Consider the following 18697-nt stretch of genomic DNA (forward strand, 5'->3'; position numbering starts at 1 on the left):
TTATCCAGGCAGGTTTCCGTTACAGCAGAGGGGGCGGGGTCACCCATACGTCATTGGGGGAAGCCCTGGCTTTCCTCACTAGCGTCAGAGGGGGCGGGGTCAGGTGATGGGTGGCCCCGCCCTCCTAATATACAAAACGTCAGTCACCGGGATCCCCGCAGTGTCTCCTCAGTGGAGACAGAAGATGGATGCATGGATGGACTGCGCTAGACTGAAAATCACCCGTCGCTGGATCAGATCAGCCATCGCTGGACCCCGGAGAGATGATCATCTGTCGCTGGATAGCAAGAGTGGATTACCACCACTGGAATCTTTTTTTATTTTTTTTTATTTTTAATAAAGGAATTTTTCAAAAGTGTATTTGTCTTATTTAACCATTTTTTACACTGTCTTTGTGAAATGGTAGGGGTACTTTTGTACCCCCTTACCATTTCAAACAGGGGGGGCTGGATCTGGGGGTCCCCTTGTTAAAGGGAGCTTCCAGATTCTGATAAGTCCCCCGCCTGCAGACCCCCCCAACCACCGGCCAGGGTTGTGGGGATGAGGCCCTTGTCCCCATCAACATGGGGACATGGTGCGTTGAGGGGTCACAGACCCCAAAAGCATCCTCCTAATGTTGAGGGCATGTGGCCTGGTATGGTTCAGGAAGGGGGGCGCTCTCTCGCCCCCCCTCTTTTCCTGTGGCCTGCCAGGTTGTGTGCTCGGATAAAGGGTCTGGTATGGATATTTAGGGGGAACCCTGCGTCAATTTTTTTTTTCATTTGACGCAGGGTTCCTCTTAATATCCATACCAGACCTGAAGGGCCTGGTAATTTAATTTGGGGGACCCCCACGCTTTTATTTTTATTTTTTTTATCAATGAATGAATTGTCGGCTCCCGTAATACAGAGAACACTCATTGAGCGTTCTCTGTATTACGGAGCCAACAATTCATTATAGCCGCGATTGATTTGAAATGAATTTTTTTTCTGCAGAAATGACACTTTGTGCAGGGACAGTTCTAAGCACGGGAAACATGCGCCCCTTTACAGGCATACTATAGACACCCCCCAGGTAAAAAAATTTAAAGGAATATTACACTTTTATTGTTTCACTTTAATCATTATTAAAATCCCTGCTCCTGAAAAAACGGCTGTTTTTAAAACTTTTTTTTGCATTGATCCATGTCCCCTGGGGCAGGATCCAGGTCCCCAAACACTTTTTAGGACAGTAACTTGCATATTAGCCTTTAAAGTAGCACTTTAGATTTCTCCCATAGACTTGTACAGGGTGTTCCAGCTTTTCGAATTTGCCGCGAACAGCCCAAATTGTTCACTGTTCGCTGAACAGGCGAACAGGCAATGTTCGAGTCGAACATGAGTTCGACTCAAACTCGAAGCTCATCCCTACTGGTGACATAGTTAGAGGCAGCAGTGCCCTACATCTCACACTGCAGATATACAGTTATTGGGCAGTAGGTACAAGAATGCCTAAACACCCTCACATATCTATTAGCAGAAAGTAAACAGACAGACTGTCATCAATGTCATCAATATTTTGCTTAAAATTATGATCTTCAACCAACATATATTCATAGGCTGCAATTTATTTTGACCTTCTTCTGCACAGATTATTTAAAGTTTTAACTGTATGGGTTTTGTTTAATTAACACTTTTAATAAATATGTTCTATAACTAACAGGACCACAGGGACCGAAAGGGGAAAGAGGAGACAGCACGGCTCCAGGTAACAGGCCATGTCAATTGTTCCTTACATAATCACATATTACATTGATTTCATTCAGTATTAAACTGTTCAGCCAGGTTCACATCTACAGTATCTGGTCTGTTTTTCTTTAGCACATTTCCTAATGCGTGTTGTAGCACGTCTACACACCTGTAAGAAGTGGTCTGAGTAGCGCCTTTCAGTGACCAACGTTTTTAAGACTGGATGACTCCCCCCTGTGGCACCAAGTGTGCCTTAGCAAACTAGGCACTTGCTTTTTGACCTGCACACACACTCTGCCTGTGCTACCTTTCTTTCAGTAGGATTATTGTGGTTGTACACCCTGCCTCTTCTTCTATCTGGGAAGTACGTTGGATTAGCAACGTCTCCTGGTTTTCTCCTGTGGGCACAATATAGCAGTTGTTATCATGCTTCCTGTGTTACTGTGGCCTTCCTCTCTACTGCTGTGGAGATCATGAGTAGCCCTCTGGGGACCATGCATTTACAAGCATTGCAGATCTTAAGAGCAAGGAAAAGGGATCAGATGGTCTTGCTAGCTTAGGCTCAGTTGTTAGCTCTAATAGGGGTGGTAGTTTACCTACTCAGGACCCTTGTAACCTTTACTCTGATGGTTGCTCACCTTCCTATTAACATTCCTGGGCTCAGAGTAATTCGGTTGTCTTCACTTTCGTGAGAATATCCTAGGAAAGTAAGACAATACTATGGCCATGGCTTACATAAGCACTATAGAGATATCAAAAGTCATGCCACACGAAAGAAAGCTGACTTAATCCTTTCTTGGGCAGACCTGCAGGTTTCAACCTTGTTCATAGTAAACATCCCAGTTATGGAAAATGGACAGGCAGACTTTTTCAATTGTCAGCATCTAGATCCAGAAGAATGTTCTCTCCTTTCAGAGGTATTTCAAGCTCTTTGCCACAGGTGGTAGACAAAAGACATAATTATGCTACCGTCCAGATTCAACATCAAACTGGACAGGTTTTTGCCAGGTCCAGGGACCCTCATGCCTTTGCAGTGGACTTGCTGGCGAAGTTCACTGGTTCAGCCTTTCTGTCCCTCTAGATCAGGTATGTCCAAAGTCCGGCCCGCGGGCCAATTGTGGCCCACATTCCGGTTTAGAATGGCCCGCCTGGTAATTTGGACATATATGTCTTTTGTGGCTCCCAACGAATCTCCGAGCGCCAGGGGCACAAAAGATATAAATATTCTGGGTGCCTAGAAGGGGACAGGAAGGGGACGGGATGAGTGCCGTAAATACAGGAGTATTTCCTGTTTACATGGTGGCCTCTCTAATAGGAGGTCCCATCTTCTACGCTGCCATTGGATGACTGTTCTGCCCCTATTAAATATTTACACCTTAAGCAAGATATTGTGCTTCCCTCTTTTTATCTTGCTCCAAAACAACCAAAGAAAAGTCCTCTGCACACACTCAATAGACCCTCTAGCAGCGGTGGTTTCTGGACAGGTGTAACAGCATAACGCCAATCCAGCAAGACAGTTAAGCACTGGTTCTCCATTTGAGAATTTCCTCAGCAGGTAGTTTACAAACTTTTTTCTCCTGCTCCAGCTCATTCTCCTTTTGGGACTTGTAGTCCCACATAGTTCTTCTATTCATTTATCTATCCTCCTAGGAACTAAATCCTCTATTATTCTTTGAGCCCTTCTCCCATTCTCAAATGGTAGGCTTTCCTTTTCCCAGGCTGTCCTGCAGCTAATCATGGTGTCCTATTGCTGTCCCAGGCATAGACAGGGATTCTTTCCCATGGTTGGGCTACACTCCCCGAGCCTGTTAAGGCACACTCCAACAGATCTGTTATTGCTTCACGAGGTTTTTAGCAGCAGGGCTTCTATTCACATGTTTAATTTCTGCCATAGGAATGAGCTTGGTGTTCGAGTGGAACATAAGTTGCACTCGAACATTGGGTGTTTGCCTGTTTCCCGAATAGCAAACAATATGGTTACAGTTTCTAATATGCTTCAGGCAGTGTACACAGTATATAATACAGTGCAACCGGTGTACCATTTCTAATACAGTGCAGGCGGTGTACACAGTATATAATACAGTGTAGTATGCTGTGAAAAGAAAACATCCCCATCATGTCTGGAATTCCACCATGGGGAGGCAGACACTCAAAGGCTAATAAAAGAGGGGAAGCAGCCTTTGTGTCTACAGTCAACAGTGGTGGTCGTTGACATGGTTCATTCTCTGCAGGTGGCCTTGGGGCATGCTTGTCCTTTTTTTTTCTGCTGCTGGCTATGTTTTTGAGCCACAACATGCAGAAGAGTTAGTGGAGTGGATAATGAAGCTGTCCTCATCCTACTCATCCTCTGTCACCCAGGCTCATAGTAGTTTGCCTTCTGGCACAGCTTCAAAAGCGGCCTATTACACTGGCTCCTTGTCCACAGTCATTCCTGTAGCCCCACCATCATGCACGGAGGAGTCCCCTCAATTATTCGACCACAGTGTCGGTTACATGCTGCTGGAGGATGTGCAGCAATGTGAAGACTCCAATGTTGGTTCCCAAGTGGAGGAAGGGAGTAACGTGAGCCCACATCATAGAAAAAGGCAGACTTCTCCTTTCTCCTCATCTGGGATCTCAAACCCTACTATACCTCCAGTCCTCTCAAATACCAGCCCTGGGAGGAATTAAGGTATAGCAATAGGTGTCACAAGTACTTGCAGCCAATCTGTACACCACCAGTTGATTTCAGCAGGCAAATTTCCCTATCTCAGATGTTAAACCATAAAAAGAAATTCGATCCCAGCCATCCACATTCTCTCATCCACATCTAAATGCTAGCTTGGCCAAATTTCTAGCACTGCAACTGCTGCCTTTTCAGCTGGTAGACTCAGGCCCCTTTTGTGAATTTGTGGAATGTGTTGTACCATAGTGACAGGTTCCAAAACGCCATTTCTTTTCAGGTAAGGCCAATCCAGCTCTCTACCAGGGCTGTCTTTAAGGCAGGGCCAAAGGGGCAGCTTCCCTGGGCCCTGTCATTGTTGTGGGGCCCAAAACAGCTGCCTCATACTTGCCAACTATCCAGGTTTAAATTTCCTTGTCCCTTGAAGTTTTAGTCCTGTGCTGTGTCCTAATATCTCAGTGTGAAGTGCTGATACTAATGCTGCACAGGTCAGCCCTATTGTTGTGTACAGATGACTCACCTGCAGGCCCTGTGTTTACATGTAAATAACCGGCATTCATATGTAAATAGTGGCGACAATACTAAGTAAATAGCTGCAGTCGGCAGCATTGATATGTAAATAAAGGCAGCATTCATATGTAAATCATGCACCACTGCAGTGAGGAGATGATGTGCTGTAACCTCTAGCAACCAATCAGTGAGCCATAATGTGTGCTGTAACCTCTAGCAACCAGTCAGTAAGCAGTAAGGATATGCTGTAACTTCTGGCAACCAATCGTATTTGCTGCCTGATCTGATACAGTAAACTGATTTTAAGTCTAGCTGCTATTTATTGTGTGTCTCAGAGCAGGTGGAGAGTGAAATTGTATGGGGGAAGCCCAAGTAAAATTTTGCCCAGGGTCCATTCAATATTAAAGACTGCCCTGCTCTCTACTGCCACGTGGAAGGCAATGTTTTGGCCTAATTGGACAGGGCAGTCAGCAGTAAGGTTCATATTATCACTGACTCACGGTCCAGCAGGCATGGGCAGGGACATTACCTTTCCTTCACGGCGCACTGGGTAACTCTGCTGGCAGCTGGAAAGGATGCAGGACAGTTTTTAGTGTTGAAGCTTGATCTGCCACCATGCCACAAAAAAGGCTAGTGGTGATTCTGCCACAACATCTGTATTCTCCCCTTTCTCATTGAATTTGGTGGTGCAGAATTTCTTTACCAGGTACCCAGGCTTATAAGATCTTCTGAAGTAGGTCAAAAGTCTGTGGTCCTTTCCGCCGGTCCTACAATGTCAGTGCTCAGCTGGCTGGCATTCAAAGGGAATGCAACCTGCCCATCAACCATCTCATTTGTGACATGCCCACCAGGTGGAACTCAATGTTGGCAATGCTGTAGCGGCTGCACACCCAGCAGTGGGCCATCAATGAGTACCTGTGCGAGTATGGCACCAGGACAGAGTCAGGGGAGCTTGGCTTTTTTCGCCACTCCAGTGACTACTGATCAAGGATGCATGCACTGTCCTGTCACCATTTGATGAGGCCACAAGGATGGTGAGCAGCAACAATGCATGTATTAGTGACACTGTCCCTCTGGTCTTCTTGCTGGAACACACGATTTGTGGAAACATGGACAGGACACTTGAGGCAGAACAGGAGAGGAAGAGAAGGACTTCCTTTCCTCTCAAGGCCCCCTTATCCAGATAGCATTCCTGCAGGTGTGCCAAACACACAGGAAGAAGAGGAGGAGGAGGACGATTGTGTCAGCATGGATGTCAAGGGGATAACATGCAGCAGTCTTCAAGGGATGGTTTTCAGTCACCAGAAACCCAAGAAGTTGTACGTGGCTGGGAGGAGGTAGTTATGGAAAATGTGATCCTTAGTGACCCAGAGGACTCAGACTCTGCAAACTCATGCTGCATGGCCTCTCTGATTTTGAAAATCCTTCAAAAGAACCCTAGGATTGGTGGTTTTAAGGAGAGGGATCATTACTGACTGGCAACGCTTCTTGATTCACGTTAAAAGAGTAAAGTTGCAGATCTCATCCTGCCTTCGCAGAGGGAGTAGAGGATGAAACACCTTCAGGAGGCCTTGAAGAAAAGTGTGTGTAATGCATTTCCAGACACTGGGAGGTTAACATTTCCTGGTGCTGGAGAACGTGCTTCTGATGCTTTGTTCGGTCAGAGGAAGAGCGGTGGAGAAGGTGGCTGGCTGACCGATGCCTTTAAACAATTTTTCAGTCTTCAGTGCCAAGGTCCAGCAACCATTACCCACGTCTGCATTATATGGTGCAGGAATATCTAGGGGCAAGAGCAGACTTGGAGAACTTTCCAACAGAACATCCACTGGGTTACAGGGTCTTGAGGTTGGTCCCCTTGCCAGATCTTGCTCAATATGAAATTGAGCTACTTGCCTGTCCTGCATCCAGCGTGCTTTCTGAATGCACATTCAGTGCTGCTGGAGGGTTTGTAATGGATCAAAGCGTGCCTGTCCACAGACTCCGTTGATAGGCCCACATTTATAAAAATGAATTAGTCTTGGATCAACAGCTATCAAGCACCTGATGTTTGTGGATTGAATTTGCTATGCATCTGGGATCCCTTGAAGACTATGCCTATCTATGCTACCAGGGGCGAACTGACAACTCATGGGGCCCCCGGGCAATAGGAGATTATGTCACCCCCAGGCAATCAGAGATTATGGGGCCACACAGTATATACATACACACATACACAGTATACAGAAACATCTTTCTATTGGCTGAGAAGGTACTGGAGAGGTGGGGCAGCTATAATCTCAGGATTTTTAGACCAAAAGAATGTCGTATGGGACATTTCAGCGATAGATATAAAAAACACACAGATTTTTACACACTGTCCCTGGTTTTACTGCGGCTGGCAGCCCTGATGGGCCCCCTAGTGGCCCGGGGCAGTGCCCGAGTGGCCAAATGGTCAGTCCGCCCCTGTATGCTACCTATCATATTTCTCCTCAATCACGATGATGCTAGCTTACAACAATATTTTTAAGGCACCGCCAAACACCTAAGGCCAAATTTTTCTGTCCCTGTTTAACAGGGGCATGTAATTAGAAATTTTGAAATAATATTTAACAGCAGGGACCGTTCCTGCGCCCAGCAAGAATAACTGTGGGGTGTTACTCTGTTCTGGCACCACCAACACCTAGGGCCCAATGTTTCTGCCCCGTTTAACAGGGCCATGTAATTACAATTTTTGAAATAATATTTAACAGCAGGCCCCATTCCTGCACTCAATAAGAGTACCTGTGAGGGGTTAACATGTTCTGCCACCACCAACACCTAACGCCCAATTTTTAAGCAGAGTATATAGCGCAGTTCGTATAGTATATATACTGCAGTTCAGAGTATGTAGTGCAGTCCGTATAGTAAATATAATGCAGTTCAGAGTATATAATGCAGTCAGTGTAGTATACATAATATAGTGCAGGATATATAGTGCAGTGTACAATATATAATATAGTGTATTGAAGTGGTTAAGGGGAGTCCTATGACAGAATAAAAAAAAAAAAAATTGCGTGGAGTTTCCCTTAATATTCTAATATCCATACCAGACCCGAAGTGCCTGGTATGGACTTTTTTCATGTATTTTTATGTATATTGCTGGGATCTGGCAATACAATGCAGCCGTGAGCAATTTTGAATTAATTTTTTTTTTCCTTTAGAAATTTCATTTTGCTGCAGTACTGTTTTAAACATTGGGAAAATGCGCTACTTTACAGGGAGACACGATATTTAAAGGAATATTTAATTTTTATTGTATCACTTTAAGCATTCTTAAAATCACTGCTCCTTTAAAAACTTTTTTTGCATTGATGCATGTCCCCTGGGGCAGGACTTGCATATAAGCCTTTAAAATTAGCATTTTTGATGTTTCACATCATGCCAGTTTAAGAAGTCAGGTTCTGCAAGTGGCTCTCTGAGTCTGTCAAGCCTTCATTACCTGTTTGTTATGTGGGCCTTTTCAGATTGGTTGCTGTTTGATCAGTCCTCAGCTTCGGACATTCAATTTTTTTAATGATTAAAGACCATGTACACAGTGTAACTAAGAAAATGGGATTTTTTTACTTATTGGTAAAATTAGTTTCTTGGAGTACAGTACCGGACACTGGTCCTCCGTCTTTGTTCTTATGACCTCTGTTATACAGAGAGATTGTCCGTGCAAGCCTCTTTTTATGTCCAATAAACTGAAGGTAGCTGCATTGAACCCAGGCATAATGAATAAATAGCCTATGTCAGATAACATACTCCAAGAAATTATTTACTGGTAAGTACTTTTAGTGTCTGGTAAATGCTAGAACATTCAATTGTGTCTTCTATCTCTCAGGAACTCTATTTTAAGATCTCTGAGTTCCTGGGTCTAAAGAAATGCTGTGCCGATTATGAGAGGTTCTCAACACCGATGTTGGATTTTTTATTTATTTAAAATTATGGAGAGTGTAGAAGGAGAAACTGGAATACACAAAGGGGAACAGAAACATCAAAAACTCACAGGGGCACAGGAAAAGAATTAGGAACTATGGCAGGGAGAGCTCACTGGCAGAACATGCTTTTGGATACAAGGATCCTTCTTATTTTGCTTGGCCATTAACTTTCCGATGCAACTATGATTATGTTCAGGGATAAAAATAACTAAACTGTAAAGTGGTTTTATACTTCCACTACTGATGTTAAAGCCCTAGAAACACATGCAGTCCATACATTAAATGCTCAGATCTTGGAAACCACAGAAGTCAAAAGGAATAGTTGAACATAGTAAAGAGACAAATGTTTGGTAGTCTGGACACATCCATAGGAGGTTTCTGCTTTGGGTAATATGGTGGAAATGCTCATTTGTTTTGCCATTAGTCAATTAGAGCTACAGACTGAAAAACTGGAATAAAAAGTTTCCTCTCAAATTCTCAATGTCTCCTGACCAATCAGAAGTAAACAAAGTTTACATTTTTGGCCTTGAGCATATTAAAGAAAAACAAATTATTTATTATGTGATATATACACCTTAATCGTGTCAACTCTTTTCTTAGCAATCGAAAATCTTAAATTGCAAGTGACTGGTTTGGATAGACGGATGAGAGATCTGCAATCAGACCTTGAGAAGCATGGAAAAGGTTAGCTGCATACCTTTTATTTGGATGACTTTCACCTTGGTAATGTATATCTCGTGTTTGGGGCCAATGGGTAGGTAGGCAGATGTTGCCTTGAGCTCTTCAGTGAGGGGAGGAAGGCTAAAAGGATTGTAAGTCCATCCTATGAAGCAGTCTGCAACTCATGGCATGGTCAGAAGCAGTCTGTTAACCCAATAAAACAAACGCTAAAAATTAGTGTGGCAAGCTTAAAGCCCAACTACAGGAAACCCAAAAACTTTCCTTTGCAGTGTAGGCACAGCCACACTTTAAGGGAGGATTTTTAGGCATCCTTGAGTTCAGCTTTAAGTGCACAAGAGCTTCTGCTGGGCCTTCAGTTTAGATTTTTAGATTTTAGGAAGCTCTCTAAATAAATCATTTTTAGATGGAGATCATCAATGGTTGCCACAGTTGTCCACTTAGAGGATCTCTTTAACCTAATAAAAAGTGGTAGATGTTACTTTCTAATATATGTTGCAAGTCTGATGATGAAAATATTTTCTCTTTCTCTTATTCCCACTGTTACAGCTTTATCCTTTACAAAAGGATTCGCTAGAAGCGGTGACAAAATTTATATTATAAACGGCATTGAAGCCACTTATTTTGACGCCAAATCTAGTTGTGCTATTAGTGGAGGTCAGCTGGCCTCTCCCCGAACCCCCGAAGAAAACCAAGCCATCTTTACTCTCCGTAAGCAAGTTGATAAGCATGCATTCCTGGGTATAAACGACCTACAGAAAGAGGGTGATTTTAGATATCCATCTGGAGGAACCATCATCTACTCCAACTGGGCCCCAGGTGAACCCAACAATGTTGGTGGCAAAGAGCACTGTGTGGAAATGCGTGAAACTGGAAAGTGGAATGATGAGAATTGCACAGAAAAACGGCTTTTTGTTTGTGAGTTTTAAATCAATGCAAATAAGCTGATTCTATGAATAATAATAATTGTTTTAATAAAAAGAAAAACATTTCAGTGTCAGGATACAACCGGCCTCTGGCAAGCATTTCAACCTACAAAGTAATGGCTCCTATACTATCTATTGTGTTTAATTCTGTAATTGAGTGTTCCTGTTACTCCTACAACATTTACTAAAATAATATGAATGTATCTATACAGTTTTAAGTTTATCTTAATACAATACACTTAGGATATACCTCCATTCCATATTATCAGTATACATCCATTGAAGTATATATTTCCAATAGTAAGTATTTTACATAAATTATCCTCTTACATGTATTACCTATACAACAAATGTAATCTTAAAGCGTTTCTTAACCCTGATTCCACCTACCAGCCACTAATACCCTGATCATGTCATACTGTCAATATAGTCAGCCCAGATATTCCATTAGCTTTACTTTTGTGTTTCCCCACAACGTCTATTCAGCCCCAAACTTTTTCCCCTTTTCTCCATCCCTGCACATGCAATAGCACAGTAGTACTATAACAGTCAGCGAGGGGCTTTTCTGGCAGTCACTGCTACACTAAGTCAGAATCCTAACTGTAAATACTCTGGCATCACTTCTGACTTCTAGATCTTAAATCAAAAATCATCAAAAAAATCACATTAAAATGAAAAGAAAGAAAATTTCCAATTCTTAGTTTCTTCTGAAACTATGCCATGGTCCTGGAGTGAAACACCCTCATGTATAGTCAGATTGTTGGGTTCCTGGAAACATCTGTTCAGGGGTTATGATCATCAATCTATAGATTTGTCTCATGTACCTCTCATCCATGTGTGTTCGATTACTATATTTGCATTAAAATATGACTCTATTATTCAATGTTTTCTAATGTTACCATGCTGCTTATGCTTTGATGATGTGCTATCGAACATGCTGTAAACCTGACTTCTAAATGTTTGCAATTGGAACTTTCATTTTCATATTATGTGACCTCATTTTGGAAATAAGGGAATTACAAAAAAAATCTCCAATTCCTTTTTAACCCTGTTGGACAAACATAAATGATCTATCTATCTATCTATCTATCTATCTATCTATCTATCTATCTATCTATCTATCTATCTATCTATCTATCTATCTAATCTATCACACACATACTGTACATCTTGCTTCCTTATAAAGTTGAATATATTTTTATTTTTATTTTATTTTTTGTTGTAGAAGAATAATCTCTACATCAGAAGAGTGAGAAAACAATCTTGTCCATATAAAAAAAGATGTAGTAACAACAGTATTAAAGTACATCTTCTGAAGCAGTGGAGCCCTCATGTGTCCTGACATGGGAATATGCCATCATAGAGAACAAAAATATATAGGAATGAGGGCAAATATGACAACAATTAATTTTGCTTCCTTTTTACTGTATGTATCCCCTTACACAGGGGTCTCCAAACTTTCTAAACAAAGAGACAGTTTACTGTCCTTAAGACTTTTGGGGGCCAGACTATGGCCACTGGGAGTAAAAAAGGTCCTGATGTCAGTTGAAAAATACATTGCCCTAACTTTGGTGTCATTGGGAGGACATCGTTTCTGGTATCAGTGGATGAAACAGTGTCCCAGGGGCTGTATAAAAGCAAGCAAAGGGCCACATCTGGCCCCTAGGTCACACCTTGGAGACCACTTCCTTAACAGGCAGATAAGGGTTCTTTCCCACAGTGTGCAAGATATCAGGATATACGCTATACACATTACCAAATGTATTGGGACTCCTGCCTTTACACGCACGTGAACTTTAATGGCATACCAGTCTTAGTCCATAGGGTTCAACAGAGGCAGCTCTAGGCTTTGTGAGGCCTTAGGCAAACCTTAGACATGAGGCCCCACTAACTCCCACAATGAGAAAAATAATTCAAGCAATAAAAATTAATGGTATAAATTGCATATATATAGAGCCTTAAATCCTATGAATTATGAATTTACAGTTTCTAGAACTTTGTCTAACCAATTCTTCTTTAATCAAATATATATACACTACATATATATATTATATATATATATATATATATATATATATATATATATATATATATATATATATATAAGAGGGCCAGTATGGTGGCCCGTAATTATGGGAGGAGCCCGGAGGGTATATAATCAGACCACCCACAACGGTCTGTGTCGGTTCCAGTGCAAGGTACTGCACATCAAGGGGCCAACTCGTCTCAGCTCCCTCACGGTCGGCTATCTGTGCGTCCAATCGCAGGTGCACTTCGGCTTCTTCATTCGTGGTCTTCGTCGGTGGTTCCTGCTCATGGTCGCAGATAAATAGTATCCGAATCTTTTAATATCATGTGCAAACTTGCGGCTTATCGTGCTTACTATCCTGCACCCCTTTCGCAAAACCTACCTCTGAGTTGTTGACACTCATGTCCCGACATCTTTCGGCACAGTCATAGTACATTCGTAAATTCCTTCTACCAAACATACGATTCATTCATAGATCCAAGCCTCCGAGTCTCTGTCGGTCGTTCTCCAATATCACTCGCCATAGGCTTCACTAGTTATAAGATTCACTGTTCTCATCCTTTTTTGAGATAAACAGGTATTGTTTGTATGGGTTTCTGTGGCTGATTGACGTGTAATTAAACCCACCTGATGTCTTTCCTGCACTTGACTAGCCTGGGGTGATGGGTGGTTGATAGGTGTTTGGTTTCACAGCAAGGAATGGCATACACTCTACAACCAATTCATATCAGATACTCCTTACTGCCAATTTATATCAGATTCATCTCATACATTTTTTAAGCTGATTCGTGTCAAATGCATTGCACAGGCTGACTCTGCCAACTCACTGCGTGTCCACGTAGTTGTACCTTCGGTCGTATATCTTCATCGATTGTCCCACGCTCGGACCGCTACACACTCGCTGTTGCAGGTAGGACTTTGTTGTTACTGCTCCTCCAAACTCTAGTAGTTACGTTATCATGTTCGTTTATCATGTTCGTTTTGCAAAAAGTCGCACTTACGCCACCGTAAGTCTTTCTATGTCATCTTTCATGTATTTCATGCTTTCTACCCAAGGTGGGTTTACTCGAGCCGTTCACTTCACGGCGATGCGGTCAAATCCGACATTCAAGCCCCTTACTCACCTCGCGTCTACGGTCGATTCAAAACTAGTCGCAACTTTGCTTCTATGTTTCGGATCCTCGGCAATCACAAAGCCCCTTCAACCGCCATCACCATTTAGTTGATTCGAACCCAGCCATATCATCGGCAATACGGTCAGATCTGTCATACGAGCCCCGTAGTCACCTCACATCTATGGCCGATTCGAAACTAGTCGCAACTTCGCTTCTATGTTTCGGATCCTCGGCAATCACAAAGCCCCTTCAACCGCCATCACCATTTAGTCGATTCAAACCCAGCCATATTAGCGGCAATACGGGCAGATCTGTCATACGAGCCCTGTAGTCGCCTCGCATCTACGGCCGATTCGAATCTAGTCGCAACTTCGCTTCTATGTTTCGGATCATTGGCAATCCCCAGCCCCTTCAACCACCATCACATTCAATCAATCCGAACCCAGCCATATCCTTAGCGATACGGTCGGATCCCATATATGAGCCTCTCAGTCGCATCTACGGAAGATTCGAGTCTAGTCGCAGCATCGGCGCAACGATTCCAGTCCTTGCCAAACGCAACTCTAACAACCAAGCCGAATCCTGTTGCATCTCCGACTCAAATGAGTCAAATCAGACTATTCCATAGCTATAGCCCAGTTCAAACTAGTCACATCGACTGTACGAATTCAGCAGTACTTACGTTTGACTTTCTCAGTCTATCCATACATGATCATACACAATTCTCTCCACCAATTTGCTCAGTGTTGCGCACGGTCATTCCTACATAATCACATTTCCTCTATAACCTTTTCTTTCGCATTTCAACAAAGCTCCTTGCAATCGCTGCAAGCATCAATGCAGTGGCTCAAATACGGCCACTCATCTCCAGTAGCAACACGGCTGCTCTCCTCATTCCTACACACTTATAATTTAATTTATAGATTCAAATAAAGCTGCTTTCTTGCAATCGCTGCAAGCATTTCAGCAAGTGGCTCAAAGTGCCACTCATCGTCTCCAGTAGCAACACGGCTGCTCATCATTTTCTCTGTTGCTTTCCCCTTTTTAGGCCAGTTAGAACACCAGTTAGTCCACCCTGCACCAGGTTTGGACAGTATCTCCCAAAAAAAAACAAAAAAAAACAAAAAAAAAAATACAAAAAAAACAAAAACAAAACCAAAACCCATTGTTGAGGGCTTGCATCTTCACCAGGGGGCCAGCTTTGCCCCAAAGAGCTCTTTGCAATCCCTCTTGTCAAAACGAAATTCTCATGTCACCTTACTACAGGCTCCCGGTCAACTCAGTTCTCGACCCCAACCAGTCGACTTCACAACTAGTGCATAAAGTCAGGTGTTTAGTTCAATGGGATTCCCCCTTTCTCTTAAACACTCTCTTACTACATATTTTTACTTCACATACAGAATTTGACCTGCTCCTGAGGCGTTAGCAACTGTCACATACTTCTGTGCACTTCACTCTGTTTTCGAAGCACAAGCCTTCAATACGCAGACAAGGTCGCCTAATCTCCATACTTGCTGGCAGTGCAAGCATTAATAGACCGAACCCACGTCAATTAACTACAGATCGCAACATTCCTACTTAGTATACCAGACTTCAGCTACCCACCCCAGTCCGCCCTGGGGCGCTACGGTTCATTGGTCTGTGCCAAGCACAGACTGACACTCGAGCTATCGGTTACCTAGCCAGTCACCTCCTGGCTCACCGCGGTTGTCATGCATTCTTTTGAGTTTTCTAAAGTCACACTCAACAGCGCTCGAGCGCAAACCAACTGTCACTATGGCTGTCGTTCCTTGTCCTGTTCTTCTTGTTTCCTTCCGCCTTTCATCTTATCTACCCAACGCAACTATCCCCTCCTACCTTTGCAACTTACCTCAAACATACGCACCCCCCCCCCTTACTTTTAGTTGACGCCATGTCGCAGGCAGACAGTGAGGACTTTGCCTCAGCCCTGCCATCACCCTTTATGGGCTCAGCAAGTGGCGGTTTACAGTCTCACAAGAGCTTGGATCAATAAAAACAAAAAAAAACTCATAGCAGAACGGTGTCGCAGGAGTAAATCCTACCCTGCCGCAGCCAGGAAACCAAGCCTTTAGGCTATTGTTTCCACCGCCAGTGGCACCCCTTCCAGGCACCACTTCAGTCTATCTTCTTTGCGACTACTCAGCGGCACTCCTGGGTAACCGCACTGTCAACAGCAGTCGCCGAAGTCCAAGCAGAGTGACAGCTCTGGAGGTACGCCCAGCCGTGCCCCTACCAGCTCCAGTCACCACCGTCATTCCCGTACCTTCACTTACAGATACACCTAACTTCTGCACCATCGTCTTCCCTGCACACCTTGTCCTAGCAGGGCATCTAGGAGGACATCTTGGATGACAACGACGTTAACTTAGCATCCCTCCTCATAGCAGTACACAACTTGGCCTAGAACAAGTCATATTCGTGGTGAGATGTCTCCGTCATCCTGAAGGCCAGAGACCCTTTACTTAATCGCAAGCTCACTGTCACAGAGTTTGTGCTGGCCTTGGGGACAGTCAGAGACATGTTAGGCAGAGCAACCCCAACAGGAGGGTAGAATTGGACCCGTATCTGCATGCAGCAGGTCACAAGTACGCAGGGTGCCCATCCTTTGACTATCACCGCTCATTTTCAGCCAAGGCAGCAGCCAGACTCAAGGGGATCCTTTACCTCCCATCTTTTAGTGTTTCTCTTCCAGGTAAAGACCCTGACTAAATCCTTAAATTAAGATGTGCCAGCTATAGCAGATCTATCCATGGGAGTCGAATTTCTCACAAATTGGAATGGCATGCCAATGTGTATTCCCTCAGGATCTCTCTCTTCATCTCAGGTAGTCATGGTCACCACAGCCTCCACAGGTCCTCGCCTCAATTTTTTGCCAAATTGGGTTTATATGGCCATGGCCGTCAGAAATCCTCTTGATTCCTGGGTTCAGTTAGTCCTCCTCTTTGTTCGACCTCTACCCCATTGTCGCAGCAGCTCAAGTCTGGTGCAACAACTGGGCAGGACAAACAGCGACGTTCGCCACAGACAACCAAGCCACAGCCAGTATTATGAATAAAGGAGGTCCTAGTAGCCTGCCATCGTGGCCTTCCTGCGCAGGCTGGTGCCACTATCCCCACAGCACCAATCTAACGTCCTATGCATCCACATCCCAGACAAACGCAATAATCTGGCCGACGCACTACCCGTTAACTTTGCTTCGTTATTTTTTGCAGGAACCTGGAACTGACCCGACCATGTCTCTTATCCCACACTGGTCGTAGCTAACCTCGGATTCAAACAACACTTTCACAACGCTACCTGCCTTATTTATCTTTCACTATCTCACAACACCCTGAAGGCCTACCGTGCAGCCTAGAGGTTCTATGTCAGGTTCCTAGCCTCAAACCCCAGAGCAATACCAAGAGTTCTCCATCACATCCTGGTCTTCATATTATGCCACCACACACAGTTGGCATTGTCACACAATACCTTAGACCCCACTCAGCTGACATCCAGTATTTCATCCCCTTATGAGATCCTAACAAACCGTCTTGTTTGCCGCCCATACGGTCAAGACCATGTTGTGTGGTATTCACAGGCAATGACCCCAAATCAGTATCAAACGGCTACCCGTCACCAGCGCCATCTTCTGAGACGTGTCTTTCATCCTGTTACATTCCCCTTTGGCTAAATTCAGCCTGGTTGTTCAAGCAGCCATCTACCTGGCTTTCTACAGCTTCTTACGCCCCAGTGAATACTGCCACCATCCCAGTTGTAAAGTGTTACGTAGACGCCACCTCACACGCCTTCAGACTTCATCTTGCTCCTCAGGGTGTCCAAAACACAATAGTCCGGTCCAGGGGTTGACATCAAACCTTTCCAAACTCTCAAAGCCTGGTGCCCCGTGTCCATCCTAGATCAATTTTTGGTCCATATGTTTGATCCCTCGCAGGACAGCCCATTACTACCGTTCCCGATTAGTACCCCAGGCAGCAACAAGTTCATTAGTCACGTCAGGTTCCTTTTGAGTAAATTAGGCCAGGACCTTGGTCATTTTCTTGGACATTCTTTCACATTGGAGCAGCATCAGCAGCCTCACGAAACGGGGTCCCAGTCCACGCGATCAAAGATGGGCAGGCGGGAATCCACCTGCTTTACTCGATACATCTCCAATTGACAAGTGGAAATGTCCTGAGCCTTCAGCAACTTTGCCCCGTAGTGTCTTGTTGTAAATAAATTAATAATTACCTCCCTAAACCAAGTCTTTTGCGGCCTTCTCTTGGCATATCGCCCAGCAGACCAGGGCTCACCGCCCAGCTCACCAGGGCTTACCTTACAGCAGACCAAGGGCACAATTCAGGTCTATTTTATGTTGTTAGTCTTGTGACGTGTTTATGTGTTCTTTCATATCTCTTAGAGCGGAGGGCTCCGTCCATAAATAAGAGGGCCAGTATGGTGGCCCGTAATTATGGGAGGAGCCCGGAGGGTATATAATCAGACCACCCAAAATGGTCTGTGTCGGTTCCAGTGCAAGGTACCCACCCACCCATTTCCCTTCTCAGAGTACTTCACTTAAAACACGTTTCTCTACAGAAACATCCATTTACTTTCTTAAGGTATGCGGCCTTCTCTTGGCATATCGCCCAGCAGACCAGGGCTCACCGCCCAGCTCACCAGGGCTTACCTTACAGCAGACCAAGGGCACAATTCAGGTCTATTTTATGTTGTTAGTCTTGTGATGTGTTTATGTGTTCTTTCATATCTCTTAGAGTGGAGGGCTCCGTCCATAAATAAATATATATATATATATATATATATATATATATATATATATATATATATATATATATATATATTACACACACACAAATATAGATAACATTTGTGCAGCTGCTACTAGCAATATGTTTAAGTTATAACAAGAGTCAAAACCATGTTTGTCCATTTACATGAAGGTCAGGTTAATAAAAGCCAACACAGAGTTCCCCCTTACATCAGAGTTTCCCCCTTACAGTGCAAGGGGAAATTTGATGAAAGGGGGAATGTTGCAGACTTTGGTGTAAGGGACCTCTGATGTAAGGAGGGGCTCTGGTGATGAGATCACCTTATATCAGAGTTCCCCTTTATGTCATT

The 18697-nt window shown here is 43.9% G+C and overlaps 1 protein-coding gene across 3 annotated transcripts in view; it reads left to right on the forward strand.

Moving 5' to 3' along the window:
• The window catches only part of LOC143958164 (uncharacterized), a 309265-nt gene extending 297835 nt beyond the window's left edge, over positions 1 to 11430 (forward strand). For all 3 annotated transcript variants that reach the window (XM_077467621.1, XM_077467622.1, XM_077467620.1), the window contains exons 6-8: positions 1681 to 1725; positions 9417 to 9500; positions 10044 to 11430. In XM_077467621.1, coding sequence (XP_077323747.1) covers positions 1681 to 1725; positions 9417 to 9500; positions 10044 to 10423 — 509 coding nt within the window. In that variant the 3' untranslated portion in view covers positions 10424 to 11430. The remainder of the gene's footprint in view (positions 1 to 1680; positions 1726 to 9416; positions 9501 to 10043) is intronic.
• Positions 11431 to 18697: the final 7267 nt, after the last annotated feature.

This window comes from Lithobates pipiens, unplaced genomic scaffold (genome assembly GCF_037356315.1).
Source record: "Lithobates pipiens isolate NorthernLeopardFrog02 unplaced genomic scaffold, aLitPip1_a1.2 Scaffold_59, whole genome shotgun sequence".
Taxonomy (NCBI): domain Eukaryota; kingdom Metazoa; phylum Chordata; class Amphibia; order Anura; family Ranidae; genus Lithobates; species Lithobates pipiens.